The sequence below is a fragment of the Leptinotarsa decemlineata genome, unplaced genomic scaffold (genome assembly GCF_025532065.1).
Source record: "Leptinotarsa decemlineata unplaced genomic scaffold, Ldec_3_MD MMD2_tig00026299_RagTag_RagTag, whole genome shotgun sequence".
Lineage (NCBI taxonomy): Eukaryota > Metazoa > Arthropoda > Insecta > Coleoptera > Chrysomelidae > Leptinotarsa > Leptinotarsa decemlineata.
In genome coordinates, this window is record NW_027412676.1 from 12,129,334 (window position 1) to 12,147,411 (window position 18,078).

General features: G+C 35.4%; 1 protein-coding gene across 2 annotated transcripts in view; it reads right to left on the minus strand.

The window, feature by feature from the left end:
• Positions 1 to 18,078, minus strand: part of LOC111508115 (uncharacterized) — a 211,982-nt gene that overhangs the window by 130,128 nt on the left and 63,776 nt on the right. Inside the window, exons 1-2 of one of the 2 annotated variants that reach the window (XM_074180610.1) lie at positions 14,974 to 16,608; positions 10,110 to 10,315 (exon numbers count right to left, since the gene is read on the minus strand). In XM_074180610.1, the coding sequence (XP_074036711.1) occupies positions 10,110 to 10,295 (186 nt within the window). In that variant the 5' untranslated portion in view covers positions 10,296 to 10,315; positions 14,974 to 16,608. Of the gene's footprint in view, positions 1 to 10,109; positions 10,316 to 14,973; positions 16,609 to 18,078 lie in introns of those variants that run through there. The other variant, XM_074180609.1, reaches the window with a different exon arrangement.

The window sequence follows — 18,078 nt, forward strand, 5'->3', positions numbered from 1 at the left end:
TCGACAGTGTTGGCTATTTCCGAACGGTTTTTCAGTTGCGATTCGAGCATGGGAGTGGAAACTTTGATTCGTAGCATAGAAAATCACCTTTGTTTTCGAGGCAAAGTCGTGTATGTACTACAGATATGTATTTCGTTTTTATGATACAATCTTTCCGTAGCAGAGGTTGAGCAATTGCCATAAGTTCAACGAACGACTTATGGACATTCAGTAAGTAATAGGTTAAAAATGTGAATGTTCTCTAAGTTTTCTAGACAAAACAGAAAACCTTTTTTCTTGTTCCTCTTTTGGTAGTACAGGTGCACGTCGTATCAGCAAGATCGTCTTCTACTTCCAAAGCGCAAAGGAATACCACCATTTGATGGTGAAATATCGCAGCAGCAGACTTCATAGTGTTTGCTTTGAAGGCGCGAAGGATTACTATAGGACGACAAGGGAATATAACCCCTCCAATCAGAGATTCGGACTGCCTGGAAATCGCGGGCACTGTCAGGTACTCACTGAGTACCTGACACTCAGCAATTACCGCTTGGAAACCGCGCTGCAAAAAATCGCTCTGAAATCGCGAAGTATGTCACCGGCCTCAGTTTCGATTACGTTCGGATCGTCGATGCACACGAAAACCTCTCATAAAGGGAATAGAGTTCGAGTAAACAATCACCGCATATTCCAACACAACTTTCGGAAAACTGCTCATTTTGGTTAATATCCGTTTGCATGCGTGTTCTCGTCAACTCAAACATGAATTGTGAATGTTTTCATGACGTTTCTGAGAAAATTAGTTTTCAATGTAAAATAATGAATTTCAATTCACCTTTGAAGAAACCATTGATGAAAGTTGAACAGCAGTAGAAAGTTACGAGTTTATAGATTATGATTCAGTTGAATATATGAAAGTCATTGAATATCGTTGACAGTACGTTGTACTCTTTCAGGTAATACCCTGGTTCAACTCTATTCACAAAACCTTCCATGATTTCAAGAACATAGTCCAAAGTCAGGATTTTAAAAAACAAATCCAGGCTATGGGGTCGAGAAGTATTATATAGCACAAAACAAATGAGTCGTTGCTTAGACTCTGATACTACTTTCGTCCCCGCAGGTGTCTGCCACAACAGCAGACGAAACTACTGGTACGACAAGTTTCTTTGGCTCTCAGCCTTATATTCAAACTTTTGTTCCGTCTTATCCTACTTTGAATATTTTTAAATGTTTATGCATCTGAAATATTTATATTTGAAGTGCGCTTTTCATATTTATTTATTTATTTATTTATTTGTATCCAAACAGACCAAAGGTCTAATTATATGGATAATTAATATAAAATAATCTTCACATTTCAATAATTATAATCATGAGAGTCAGTTGTGTACCTACTCAAAAACTTTGAGGTTGAATAGCAATGAACTATATATACTCTGTTATTGAATATAGTTGTGCAATAAAATCGATAATGGTAATATATGTAAATTAGCTTATCAATAGAAAATCATATTCGTGCACAGATGAAAATACTAAATATAATAAATTTGTATGCGTATCAAACAGATGTAGTCAAGAAAAAATCTAATATTGCTCTACGAAATACTCCCTGAGGTAGAGTCCAATCTAAATCTACCAGCACACTACATGTATTGGCCAGTCGTAGCATGGTCACGAGAGGGGATCTGTACGTTGTAACTACCAATGGAATATTGAATGGATAAGTTCTCCGAGTTCTACGGGAAGGGACATTGAATCTCAGTAATGATAGGATTCCTGGTGCATTTATCCTGTTGTTTATCACATTATACAAAAAATACATCATGGTGAGGGATCTCCTGGTTTCTAAAGAGAGAACTTTGAAGTCATGTCTAAGTTGATTGGATCTGATAATTTCATAGTCAGCTCTAATACAGTACTGTTTATAGTATAGATACCTGAGCAATTTATTTTGTATTTTCTCCACTGCATTGATTGTGGACCGATATTCAACTGACCATATTATACTTGCAAATTCCAATTTAGGTCTTACAAGTGAGTAGTATAATAATTTTATAGTATTGTTATTCGTAAAGTCCCGAGTTTGTCTAATAATGAATCCCAACATTCGATTTGACGATTTAACAATATTTTGAATATGTTTGGCAAACGATAAAGTACTGTTGTGAGTTACCCCAAGATCTCTAACCTCAGAACATCTGTGGAGGACTTCCTCATCCATCATATAATCAAAATTAACAGGATCCTTCAAACGAGTTATTGTGATGATGCTACATTTGTTAATATTAAATTTCAATTCATTTGCGATGCTCCACTCATAAATACTGTCGATGTCCCTTTGCAGATTAACACAATCCCTAACTGTTTGAATCTGTTTATATATTTTCAGATCATCGGCAAAAAGCAAACATTCAGAAAATTTCAAAATGGAAGGGATATCATTTATGAATAGAACAAATAATAGTGGTCCAAGGTTAGATCCTTGAGGAACACCAGAGCTAGCATGAAATTTACCTGATGTGTTACCGTTGTGTTCAACACAGAAGTATCTATTTTGTAAATAACTCTTTAATAATTTCAATAAATTCTCAGAAAATCCAATTTTATTTAGTTTATATAACAAAATATCGTGGTCAACTTTATCAAACGCTTTTCTGAAATCCGTGAATACAGTATCGAGTTGACTCTTTAATTCTAGTGTATTATCTGCATAATTAATAAAAATAAATAGATTGCTATTGATTGATTTATTGTTAACAAACCCGTGCTGTTCTTCCGTGATCTATATTTTTGCGTAGTTGAATATTCGTGTATAAATAATTTGCTCGAATAACTTGGCTGGAGCACACATTATGGAGATTGGCCGATAATTTTCAATGTCACATTTTTTACCACTCTTATAAATAGGTGTTGTTATAGCAGTTTTCCACAAATCTGGAAAAACATTTGACTTGATGATAAGGTTGAATATATGCAGAAGTGGTATTTTTACCCAATCGCCACATGCTTTCAGAATGTATGGGGGAATTCCATCAACACCAGCCGCTTTCTTTGGTTTCAATTTCTTTATTGCATTTTCAAAATCTGACTCTCCTATTTCTCTAATGTCGCAACAATTGTTAACTATATCAGCATCATTTATGAAATTGAGATTATATCCGGATTTACTTGTCTCATAAACAGATGAAAAGAAATATGCAATAATCTCAGCTGTATTATTATCATCTATTTGAATATTTTTGTAACAAAAGTTTCCTATTTTTACTATTATTAACATAATTCCAAAATTGATTCACATCGGTTTTTAATTCATCTTCTACTTTTGAAACGTATTCTTTAGATTTCAATCTAATCAAGTTCTTAAGTTTTTTTTTCAATTCTTTATACCTTTCTCCATAATAGTCCGATACTAGTCGTAATTTTCCAAATATATTTTTTTCTTTCCATAATTTTCGGACCTCTTTATCAAACCAAATGGGAAATTTTTTTCCTTTTCGAATATTGTTACATTTGGGCACGCATTCATCAATAATTGTGTTCCATATAATATAAAATTCATCTACAGCCTCATCCACAATATTTTCATATAACACACTATCCCAATCAGTATCTCTAACTCGTTCACTTAGCATAAGAAAATTAGCTTTTTTGTATATAAATCTTGGTTTTAATAGTTCGTTCACACGTTCTTTTACACGTTGAATTTTTATAGTGATTTCTAAGGTAGGATGATAAATATCTTCATTGACAAATGACAAAGAGTCCCTTTGCACAGTACAATTATTAATATTACCTTCAGAAGTGATTACCATGATGATATAATATGACTGCCTAGCTTGCACTGCGATACCCAATACATATGCACGCATATCCGCGAACTCACATCTACAGTCTTATAATGTATGTACCATTTCTTTGATAAAATCGTTATTTTTCATGATTTCAATGCATGACTACTAAACTAGTTGAACAAGTGTCAAAACTATTGATGTTTACGAAACGAAATATATATGTATAAATCTTACATCCTACATATGTATCATATCATATCATATGATATCACACCTTTTTATTATCAATTTCACGCTCATATAAATTATTTACTTTTTCCATGAGGAAATCGTACGTCACGGACGTTAAAGAATGAAAATTAATAGATCATAATTTTTCAGAAAGGAATGAAAGTTCAAGAATATTAATTTTCACTTTGAGACAAATTAGTATGGCGTATTAATTTTCTATTTGAAACGATTTAGTGAAAATCTGACATACCTCTCCCACAAGAATAAATAATTATGTTGTACAGCTGAAAATATTTGATACATACATGATGCGTTTTATGTTTTACCACCCATACCAAAATTGTCATGGAAATATTTTTTTGAACTTTTGACTCTTGAATTTCAATGGATTTGGTCTTCTGAAAATGTTCTCAAAAATGACCACCCTGTATATTCAGAGAAGTTTTTGTTATACGTGGATAGTTACCTTCCTTGCTGAATAACAGTTTCAAACTTAATAGAGGTTTCCGTGTTGTTTCCATTTACACATACTATAAATCTTGCTGATTTGGTAGAAGACGTGAACGCTTCAGAGAACGACTTAATTTCCACCTTCGGGTACAAGGAACGAGAAAGGTGGAAATGGATCCGTTGATTCCCCTTTGTCACCGAACCCCTCAATGCGATGCTGATAAATTGTAGAAAACCACTGACCGCACAACAGAAACCACGTACTTTAGCCTTCTATCTCTCCTTTCCACTTTTGTTTGAAACACACTTCAGTGGATCGCAGTGTCAAAGTTTCACTGGATGCCACAAATGAGATACCAGAAAAACATTACTTTGCTAACAGATTTCCAATATTTACGCTGATGGAACATTGATTGAACAATTGGTGTATTCCGTTTGGGTTTTTTCATGCGAATAACGGATCTGCAATAATAGGATTTGTAGTTTTAGCGGAAAAACTGAACTGGAAATATTGAAATAAATAACAACTGAAAAATATTCGTTTTCACAAATATAAATCATAAGCTACTCTCGACTAGGATGGACTTCAATGAAGCTATTATTACTCGGAATATTACATATTATACATCTAGATTCACGTATAATAAAAAATTATTGAAAAATGCACTGGTGCATTTTGTAGTGCAAAGTTTGTAGCAAAAGTCGCATTGGAGGAATAAGTTCATCAAAAATTTGTGAGTAGATTCTCAAATAAATTACGTAACTTCTCCTCGATGTTACATATCAAATGTAGAAAATAAATCAGAGACATTGGAATGTTCGAATATATTTGATCAGTTGACCAGATGAAAAAGTCACACAAATGTGTAGATTATGCATAGAAGTTACTTTTGGATTCAAAGTAAAAGAAAAAGCGCTTGACACAACTACTCGCACTTGAACATTGCAATGCACGAAAAAAAAACCTTTGAAAAAACATCTTTCATATGAACATTCAATTACATGAAAATCACTGATTTCCATTCAGTTCGCACTTCAAAGAGTCGTTGCGGAATTATTAAGTTATCAATCAAAGGAGCTCTACACGATATGATATGAATGAGTTACGATACAAAATTTCACTCACATGAAACATTACAATCCTCAGTGGCGGACTTCAAGGTTTCGGTATAAGACACTTCTCTTATAACCTCATTAGCACTGTTCTGGATAACGTGTAGCGGTCCTATGAATGATATCTGATTCAGTTACATGATTAATCTCTAGAGTACGAACTAAATGGTAAAAAGTTATTTTCGTAAAACTCAGTTTTCATGTGAAGGTAGTTGTTTCGGGATGACTTTTTTAATATCGTTTCATATAGTAAATTGTTTTTATATTACATTGTACAGCGTTCCTATGAATTATATCTCATTCAATTCCATAACAAATGTTTAGAGTACAAACTGAATGGAAGTTCCATCTGATAGAGTAGTGAACACGAAAGATGGATGTCTCCGAACGGGATATAATAATGTCATGTCGAACAATTCCGCTTCGATAAGTATGTTGGGGGGTTAAAATGGACACTCATATGAACTGAAGGGGTTATATTTTTAGGAGTGATTAATTTTTGGGATTAAATCAAATAGGTGAATGAATGACATTACGATGTCATCGATGACAAAACCAGATCAAGCTTATTCCGTGACATTAAAAAATCGTAATTTATGAATGAACTGTGTGTATTTTCTATAATGTTATCCAATTTGGTACTGAAGAGCCTTGTGACAAGTGCGAAACATCGGTGTATACCAGTGAGCGTGACAGTGTTCCATGTAAGTGTAATTTATTACCATTCATTTAAAGTAGAACTCACGTGAATGATATCTGATTTTTATTCCACAACGAATGTTTGAAATACAAACTGAGTAGGGAAAAGTATCTTCTGTATAATTCAGTGTTCATATAGAAGTATTTGTTTCGAAAGAATTTTTTTTTCGTGTAATTCAATGTTTATATGGAAGTAGCTGTTTCAGGAGGACTTTCTTTCAGTTTGTGTCTGAAAGTTACTTCTTTGCATGATCTACACATCCATATATAGAGTTACTTATTTTAAAATTGATTATTTCCTTCCTTTCCTTGGAAGATTTCCTCATCCTTGTTTTTGTATCAAGATGGAGTAGTAGAAAGCCAAAAACTTTCTTTCCCAAAGACACCCATATGTATTGGCACAATCACGACACTAGAATTGCAAAGGCTGTTTCTCAAGAGCTTGGAACACTGCTTCAAAAAAGATAACTGTACACGCCTTAGAAACTTTTCATGCTTTATAAAGCTCATTTCAGACCTTCTTTGGAGTATTGTTCTCATGTATGGAGTTCCGATCCCAAACATACCCTGAAGTTACTGGATTCATCCAGAAAAGAGCCAATCGCCTGAGACGCGAACATCACGTGCAAACTTGATAGCCTGAAACATCGAAGAAAGTAGAGATTTGTCTCATTTCTATTGATACTTTCAAATAGATTCAAATCTCGCTCAAGGACCGCTCTGAGAGCCCTTTAAAAAATTTTCTGTAGTGCTTGTGTGATGATTTACGGAAACTTAAGCCACAGCAAAAAAGCACAATAGTCATGGCTTGAAAATGGATCGAAAATGGAAGTCGAAACGTCGAATACAAAACTCCAGACCTGGTTCAACCCGAACTAAAGAACAACATACTGCTGACCGCGGAAACCTATCCGAAAACATATTACGTCTCTACGGGGAGGAATTACTGAAACACACCAAAACATATTCCTCACTCCTCATCCAAAGATCCAAACTTCTCTGCGATTACACTTTCCTCAAATCCTGCAGAGATCATGAAGTCGTCCCGAAATCATTCCAACTCAAGCATCACGACAAATCCTTCTCAGCCAAACACATTCGCACTAGTCAGGCCCTCATCCGAAAAACCATCCACGACATCAGACGTAACCTACACTTCAGTAAGGAATCATTATATCAATGCTATGGCATGGTATCTCTAGCCAAAAACCATCCACTCATCGGGGACACATTCCTCAGAATTCCTCAAGAGAAAGCGGACCATATCAGCAATCAAAAAACAGCAACACACAAGAAAAAACTATCATTTCTCCTGGAAGCCAATATTCCAATGCCATCCACATCCAATCCCCCAGTCCTAGTTCACAATCTCACTGACACCCCACTGGACAAAAATGTCCACAACATTTTATCTGAAGGTTTCAATTTATCTATCACTTCCACTTCAAATCCAACCGAAACACTCATCACTCAAATCGAATCTGCTATCTCTCACCTTCCTGAAATGATAGCTGAAGAAATTTGACAAGATATCGCTACTACTCTCAGGAGGACAAAACTTCCCAAATCCAACATCACACCGGCAGAGAGACATTCTGTCAAAAGTCTCCACAATAACCCAGACCTGATCATCCTTCCAGCAGACAAAGGCAACGCAACAATTATTCACAACATCTCTGACTATGTTGATGAAATGATGACACTACTTGATTCCCCGGAATATCAACCCACTGATAGGGACCCAACAACTTATCTTGGAAAGAAAACCAAGACTCTCATAAACAACTCCAATTTTCCTACCTGAAATCCTCACGTACCCTCCGCATATACGGTCTCACAAAAATACACAAACCCAATGTTCCTCTTCGCCTCATTGTCAGTGCCTTCGGTTCTCCAACACAAAACCTTGCTACCTTGCAAACACTGCATAACAGTCCTTGTCCTTGTATGAAATTCATTTCACTTCATTGAAATTCTCATAAACCTCAACATCCAACAGACTAACATCCTTGTGAGTTTCGACGTAGTGTCTTTATTCACTAATATTCCCTTATCAGACACATTGACCATTCTTGAAACGAAACACCAAAATTCCAAAAGCACCCTCAACCTCATCAGTCACTGTATGTCCAGCACATACTTCCTCTTTCAAGATACTTTCTATAAACAAGTAAAGGACGCCCCAATTGGTTCTTCTCTTTCACCAGTCCTTGCAAACCTTTTCATGGAAGATTTCGAAACCAAGACTATTGACAGGTTCGACCACAAACCCTCTTGCTGGTTCAGATACGTAGATAACATAAATGACCCAAATATAAAATTCACAATGGAAATTGAAACCAATAACTCACTTCCATTCCTAAATGTCCTCATCACAAAATCCAATAACTCCTTCACCCACACGGTCTACAGGAAACCACAACGCAAACTCCCACCATCATCCAGCACAAATCAACTCCGTCTTAAATTATCTCATCCATAGATCCATCAACCTCACGAACCACCACAACAAACCACGAGAGCTAACCCAACTCAAATCAGCTCTCCTTCAAAATGGATTCACAGACCATCAAATTGACAGATCAATCCATCGTAAACAAACTTCTTCATCCAGTTCCATAGACCCAAAAGACAACAACGTTCCCCACATAGCTTTTCTTTCCTACATTAAAGGTGTAACTGATAAAATCGGCCGAATTCTCAAAAAACAGGACATAAAAACGTTCACAGCCAACAATCAAATTTTCACATTCCTTCGTTCTCCCAAGGACACAATTATCAATGAATCTCAGGGTTAATATGAAATGCCATGCTCCGATTGCGATAGAACATATATAGGCCAGACCAACAGACGTGTGACAAGTAGACTATACGAACATCAACTTGCTGTCAGAAAGTCAGACCCATCCTCAGCCTTATCGAAACATCATCAAGAGACAGGACACAACATAGACTTTGCGAACACTGAAACCATCGCTACAGCGAAATCACTCCAAGCTCGGATAATTCGCGAGGCCATCGAAATTGAAAAGCGACTTTTCTGCCTGCACACACTGTGGGTACTCCTTAGTTACCTTCGATTCTTTCTGGGATTTGTCACTCCCCATACCACAAAGATTAACATCAACAAATTGTTTGGAATAAATCCGCGAATGCTTCGGAATTTGAAAGAACGTTTCGAACGAAATCTCATCATTATAACTCAGAGGTCATCACTGTCTCTATTTGGCAACCAAGAAATGACTGATCAGCTAAACATATCAATTTTACAGTGAAGATTTTTGAATGAATGAATTGAAGTATTTTACCGAATTCCAAAATATAAAGGATGTTCTACTAAATGCGGTCATTTCTAATAACATGTGTATGAATTTATATACGTATCTATTAGATTGGGAGTTTTCAACGCTAGAAATAGTCTGTGTTTATGGAATAGGATACAAAAATCTCTCAGTATACAAATGAAGTGATGTCTGAAATAGTGCGTGCAATGGGTATTTTTTCGTTGAAATTTATAGGTTTATTCTGTCAGGAGTGATTTTTTGTGTTTAAAGTATGACTAACGGGTTGTTTGAATGTTTTCGACAAGCTCCTGTTTTTTGGCGGCAAGTTTTTGACGTCGGTGTTAAATCCTTGCCAATTGTAATTTTCGTGTATTTTCTTTGATACCTCTACGTAAAGAACTCTTTATGTTGTGATTTCGATGAATTATTATTGACATTTGTTCTTTGCCTTGTGAGAAAATGTGGTTGTTTGAATTTTGTCACTTTGTAACAACATTCCCAAAAAAAAACAAAGTCAACATTCATCCATCCCTTTCCCCTTCAAATCTTCCTTACTTACATCGACGCAAAGATGGGCCACTTCGAATGCCTGAAAGGGCGGCGATTCCTTTGGAACAAATCTGTAAAATTCTTCGTCGTCCCTGTACCATTTGATGGTGTACAAAGCAGCGGATTCCAGGTCGTAGTCGCACACCAGCGTCACCGACTCGCCCCTTTTAACTGCTTCCGGCGCCCTGATGTGCATGTTCGTCAGTGCACGCACGTCTGTAACAACAATAAACATTTCAGACAATTTCAGTCGCTTCGGCGGGACCTTCAATTTATATGGTAATGGCTTCGAGTTTGGGTTTCGCCTCGGAATAGTCCGGACCTGGGCGTGAGGAGCAATTTATTAGGGTTAAGTGTGTTGTATTTTTTCCTTTCATTAGTTAATTTTCTCTCAGTTGCTACTATATGGGTTCCTTCAAAGTGGGTAATGAATACAGATCAACTTTCAAAATGCTTCGATTTTACTCTATTTGCAGATATTAGTATTTGTATTCATTAACTTCTCCTACCATGAGTAAGTAGATTGAAGTGAATTCAATTAAAACACTTATTCTACAAACCAGAAATAGAAAATTGTCTCTCGACATCGTTAACTGACTGAGCATCATGAGAAGATAATCAAAATGAATTTTTTGTAGCTGGAAGGAATCTTTTTATGAACATCTGGATCAGAATTGCCCTCAATCCCACGTCAGTGGGATTGAGGGCAAAAAACAAATTCAATCCATACAAAATACATTTGGTCCAAGGACTACATCCAGGTAATAATCTCCATGTTTCATTTTCAATAACTAAAATATATTCCCATATTCAGGAGATGTTGATAGAAGATTGAACTTCATTGCATGGTTGTCCACCCGTATTCATGATGATGATCAGTTTCTGAAAAAAATTTTATGGAGTGATGAAAGCCGTTTCTATAACAACGGTATAATAAACAAACATAATTGTCACTAGTGGTCTGACGAGAACCCTCATTGGGTGCAAGAAAAGAGATTTTAGTCTGTGTGGGGGTTGATGTTTGGTGCGGAATCATTGATGGTTATTTTATATGACCTCATTTTTTCGAAGAAACTCTCAATGGGGAGAGGTACTTGGTTTTTCTACAACATGTGTTGCCGAATCTCTTGGAGAATTTACCAATACAAACTCGATTGAATGTGTGGTTTCAACAAGATGGGGCACCTCCACATAATAATAGAATAGTTACCCAATATTTGGATGATACTTTTAATGAGAAATGGATTTGAAATAAGGGTCCAATACTATGGCCAGCTCAAAGTTCAGATATTACTCCACTAGATTTCTTTTTGTGGGGATATATCAAAGACTTAGTTTATATGCGACGTCCACATAAAGTAGTATCACAAATGTGATACTATTTTATGAGAGTAACGTGGGAGACGCTTTTAGCTGTCGCTATGTTTGAAGACGGGCAGTAAAAAAATTAGCCAGTCTCGAAAATACTGACTGACGCCTATCAGAAAACAACTACTCACCTGGCTAATACCACGAAGGGCGTTGGATTATATCCGACAGGCCACAGTGCAGGAATCTTCACAGAAAATTTCCTGCATATGCAATTGGCAATACAAGTGAAAGAGTCGACCTTCAATTTTGGAACGGGCACACTTGCAGACCGGTTTCGGGCTCATTAGCCACTTGTCAGCGCAAGATAGTGGTCATCATCGACCTAAAGTCAATGATATTCCATAATTGAAAATCGGAATTCTTTCAGAGTATTTCATTCCTCTTTTGTTCCAAAATTGAAGGTTGACTCTTTCAGGTGTGTTGCCAATTGCATATGCAGGAAAGTTTCTGTGAAGATTCCTGCACTGACTCCTGTCGGATATAATCCAACGCCCTTCGTGGTATTATCCAGGGAAGTAGTTGTTTTCTGATAGGCGTCAGTCCATTCAACCTACTGAGTAGGTATATTCGAGACTGGCTGGAACGTTTAAAGTTGATTTCTATAGATTTGTTGACTGCCAATCTTCAACCATAGCCCACTGACTTCTAAGAAAGTTTTTCTTCCGTATTCAGAGGAATCGGTCAAATTACGGATATGCAGTTGGTTAGTGCCTCGTCCACTAGATGGAGTGACATTTTGTTGTTCGCTTCACCTTAGGAAGAGGAATGAAATACTCTGAAAGAATTCCGATTTTCAATTATGGAATATCATTGACTTAAGGTCGATGATGGCGATTATCTTGCACTGATGAGTGTCTAATAAGCCCGAAACCGTTCTGCAAGTGTGCTAGTTCCAAAATTGAAGGTCGACTCTTTCAGTTGTATTGCCAATTGCATATGCAGGACATTTTCTGTGAAGATTCCTGAACTGACGCCTGTCGGATACAATCCAACGCCCTTCGTGGTATTAGCCACGGGAGTAGTTGTTTTCTGATAGGAGTCAGTCCATTCAACCTACTGTATAAGTATATTCGAGACTGTCTTGAACGCTTGAAGTTCATTTCTTTAGATCTACTCACTGAAATGATTCTTGTTGTCACTAATTGATTTCGTTATCATCATATTAGTCGAGTTATGGTCAAAGTAACATATTTTTTGGTGATTTGAAACATTTATTTTAATTTGTACAGAAATACACAACTAGATAAAATTCAACAGACGATGGAATCATAACTGATGAATTTATTTTATTAAACTTGTATTATTGCATTCATTTTGACTTATTCACGTGCCTTTTCATAATATGCAATTAAATTGCATTTTTTCATCAGTATTCAAGGAAAACTACAAGTGTGCTATATGGCTGAATTTAAAATTTAATGCAGAATCCAAAAACGAATAGGAAAATCTAGGTTACCATTTGAAAAAATTGACGTCGGTGTCGCGACGCCCTAATGGATGACGCCTATTGCTGGATATCTTCGCAAATACGAGGACCCTTTGTCATCAAAATCATCTGCCTTCACGAAATATGGATATTCTTTCTCATTTTTCAGATATTTGCCCGCGGATTTGTATATGGGACACCCTGTATATATATATGAAATATTCAATAGATGAGATGAAACCCAGTGTAAGCCTAAAAAACTCAAATATCCTAATTCATCAACAAGAACAATTTCATCAAGACGATCGATATGATGAATCCGAAATTCAGTAAAAAATATGAATTGAATAATCGACCTAGATGCTGGTGCTGTGACGCTCTGATAAATAATATTTGGAAGAGATTTTTCATCATGTTGTATCGAAAATAATTGAAAAATGGCTAAATTGTACTTTATGAGATACTCGCGAGTTCTCTGGGGATCATACCACATGATAGTAGGAATTCAGAACACTTTTTATTTTTAGTCGGACTCAATTAGATTTTGAGATATAGCCTGTCACAATTTGTATGATGTCATATTTTACCTTTTTTGAGCAATAAACGGTTGCAATTCACATATTTTTTTATTCAGCACATCTTTTTTCATATCATGGCACTTTTTTCTACCCCTTTTCATTCACTTATTGCCATATTTCTTAAAATTAGAATGAAATTCCATAATTTGTCAGGTGCTTAGGTATATAACACAAATCACTTTTGGTAAATAGCATAAAGTTTCACTATCGGGATTAGAAAATTCTCTATCAATGAAAAATTATGTTTTTCAATACTCACTTAAAAACTTATAACGTTTTTGAGTTTTTTAACTTCCATTTGATCATGATATTTACCCCTAAAATGAGAACAATAAATTACATGGATGGATAGAATATTGAAAATTATTGATGTGCGAATTTGTCGAATTGTTAGTGCCTAGTTGCGTACGTTTATTTGTCAAGCGGTTGTCTTTTTTTTTGGTTAGCTGTGTTTTCTCTAAATTTTGGTATTTCAGATATCATTCGTGAATAAATGATATATTGCTCAATACAATACACATAGATTTTCGCAATTTTTTCTGGGATGATACTACATGAAGTAACCAGGTTCAATTAAATGCCACAAAAACCCAGGCATCGGTTTTCTCCAGAAAGATAAATGTCTCCGAACCGGATTTAATAATTTAACGTCAGAAAATTTCGCTTTTTGCTTCGATATGTTGGTTGTCGATTAAAATGGTCACCAATATGTCTTATTTCATCAGTTCAAACTTCCATCGTCTACTATATTATGAATTGATTTGAAATCCCTGGAAAAATATTTAAAAAAATAAGCGAAAACAACAATTTTATCAAACAAAACACTGTAATTACAAAAAAATAACATACAAGCAACAACCAAAAAAATTAAAAAATTAAATATTAATAAAAGCTGAAAATTAAAAAATATCATTAACAAAAAATGAAAAATTAAAAAATTCCAAACCGAGTTACGTCACAATGTTTCGATTATTAGTATCCACAATCATCTTCGAGTGATAACTGGACTTATTCCTCCGAGATTTGACTATTCATAGGTCATTCGAGTGCTTTCACCTATCCCCTTTTCCCTTTCTCCGCTTCATTGGTCAGATCTCGGAGGAATAAGTCCAGTTATCACCTGAAGACGACTGTGGATACTAACGATCGAAACGTCGTGACGTAACTTGGTTTGGAATCTTCCAATTTTTATTTTTCATTTTTTGTTAATAATATTTTTTTATTTTCAGCTTTTATTATTATTTCAATTTTTTATTATTTTGGATGTTGCTTGCATGTTATTTCTTTGTAATTTCAGTTATTTGTTTAATAAAATTGTTATTTTCGGTTGATCTTTTTAATTTCTTTCAGGGGTTTCAAACAATTCATATCATATTAGACAATGGATGTCCGAACTGATGAAATCAATTCAAATCAAATCAATTTATATTATATTAGACAATGGAAGTCCGAACTGATGAAATACACCATGTAACATTGTCAACCACATTCAAACAAACCTTCTTTGGAGTATTATTCTCATATATGGAGCTCCACCCCTAACCATATCCTGAAGCCGCTGTGCTGCTGGATTCCATACAAAAAAGAGCTACCCGCCTGATTGGAGACGCGAACATCACTTGCAACCTTGATAGTCTGGAACATTGAAGAAAGGTTGGAGATTTGTCTCTCCTTTATAGATACTTCACGGGAGCCAAGTGCCAAATGTTTAAGAACTGTTTCAGAACTCTTTCATCTGGAAAACTGCGTTTATGTGGAATGAACTTCCTGAGAACATTTTTCCAAATGGATTTAATCTCCAGTGATTCAAATCCAATGTGAATATCTACTTTCGCACAGGCACCGATCTTAGAACTTCTTAAGGATTTTCTTGTAGTGCTTGTGTTTTGTCCTTGAGAAAATTATCATTTATATGGATCAAACTTATATTCACGCTACACAGACACACCAAAAGTGTTGGAGTGAATATACTATGGAGGTCTCAGAAAAAACCTGTTAGTTAAGGACAACGTCTGATTGCTTCATTACAAGGGGTTTATGCCTGATGCTTATATTAGATGGAAATGAAATTGTGATATAGGTAATTGTCACAACGTGATGAATCTCGAAGATTATGGAAAATGGGTGTCGGAACATTCGATTCCAAATTTTCCGTTAAAATGCGTTGTGGTGATTTATATTGCATCATATCTCAATGAACGAATCGACAAAATTCCAAATACATCGGCGTTAAAAGCCAATATGCAACCATGACTTCCAGAAAATATTTCATTCGGAAAAAGCATGCTGACTCCTGAAGAGTCAGCATGCTTGACAATAATAACTATAAGCCAAAAATTGAGCAATATGAAATAGATCAGGCTAATCAGCAGCAAACCACAACTGTGTAAGATTAACGCCATATCAACCGGATTTAAATCAATTGACTTGTTGTGGGCTAGACTGAAAGATTATGCGGCAAATGAAAATGTCGATTTCAACGATGGCATGCAATGGTGCGACGTTTTTTGGAATGTGAAATGAAAATCTCGTTATTAACAAGAAATTTGAGGACGATTTCATGTCAAATGAATTCATGATAGACGTAATCGTGGAAGATCTGATCATTGATTTACATACTGGGGATAGCAACAATACATCAGAACAGAAATATGATGACGTTTCAGAGGGAGAATATATACGGAATCGATACATTTCTTGACGAAAACCATATATCAACAGTAGGCGAAAAATTCTACTATAATCTTCAGGCAACTAATCTTCGAAAATATTATATGAATTGTATCGAATCTACTTCCTGATGAAACTTAGTAGTCAATTATTATCTCTCTCTATCCTTCGCGTATCTCAAAGCCACAGCTAGATTTGCCAAGCTACAATCGACAAAAAAAATAGAATGAATAATGATTTTGTCAATAGCCATTAACAAGTCTATTTATTCAGTTTGTAATGGAAAATTATATTGAAAAACCTACAAGAATAACTAAATCAACAAATATCTGTATGAGTATAGACGTAATCATTCATGATGATGAACCGTTGCACATTTGACTATCTCGAATTTCATACGAACAGCATGCGTGTATTCTTTCACTTTTCATTATTATCATCACTATCATTATTGAATTTCCCTAGTTCGGACTTCCATTATCTACTATATAAAATGATTTGAAATCCCTGAAACAACTAAAAAAGAAGAATTGAAAATGAATAGCTGAAAATAACAATTATATTAACCAAAACAAACCTGAAATGAAATAATAGTGAAATAAAATACAAGTGAAAATAGAACAATTGAATAAATAAAAAATAGAGAAATGAAAAAAGAAAATAAAAATAAAAAGTGGAAAAATTTCAAGTCACGTTAGTTCACGACGTTTCGATTGTTAGTATCTACAATCGTCGTCGGGTGAAGTCATCACCCGAAGACGATTGTAGATAGTCAGGTTTATTTTGGTTAATATAATTGTTATTTTCAGCTATTCATTTTCATTTCTTCTATTTTAGTTGTTTCAGGGATTCCAAATCATTTTATATAATAGACAATGGAAGTCCGAACTAGTGAAATTCATTATGAAACATTGTCAATCACCTTCAAACAAACTACCATTATTGATATGTCTGTTTAAAAAAAACTGTTTGAAATTTGTCTTTCCGTTAACCAGCTGTCGCACCCCTACACACGACAACCCTCAGAAGTCGAAACTTGTGCGAGCTGAGGATTAACGAGGTCTCACCTATTAACGTGTGATTCCTATCACCATCATCATCTTTATATTGAAAACACTTTTCCTTCGTTTGTTTGATGGTGTGTGACAATGTTTCATGAATTTCATTAGTTCGGACATACATTGTCTGATATTATATAAAATGATTTAAAATCCCTGGAAGAACTAAAAAGAAGAATAAAAAAAGGATAGCTGAAAATAACAATTATATTGATCAAGAAAACCTAAAATGAAATAACAGTGAAATGAAATACAATTAAAAATGGAACAACTGAACGGAAAATAAAAATGATTAAAAATAAAAATTGAGAGATTCCAAGACAAGTTACTTCACGACATTTCGATTGTTAGTATCTACAATCGTTTTCGGGTGATGACTGGACTAATTCCTCCGAGAGATGACTATTTATGGGTCATTCGAATACTTTCACTTATCTCCGCTTTCCTTTTTCCGCTCCACCGGTTTAGTGGGTGATTACCGTTTGGCGGAAGTTGGTCATTTTACGCTTGATTATGGGTTTCCATATGTTGCGTATCTCCACGCTAGCTTGGCTGAAAACATTGTTGGATAAAATGTATGCGGCTCCTTTGAATTTCCTCCTAAGCCAATGTTCCTCCCTGTGTATGATATCAGCTTGGGACCACTCGATGTTGTGTTGATGGGTCCAAACATGCTCTGCTATTCCTGATTTGCTGGTTTCCCCTCGCTGTGTGTGTTTCTTGTGCTCGCCAATGTGAACATTCAATTAGTTTCACCGATATAGGATTTTCCGCACTCACAGTGTATCCGGTAAATGCAATTCTTGGAATCGCAGTCTGCGTTTGGTGGCCTGGTTTTCGTGAGGCTGCTACGAATAGTGTTTCCAGGTCTGAAGC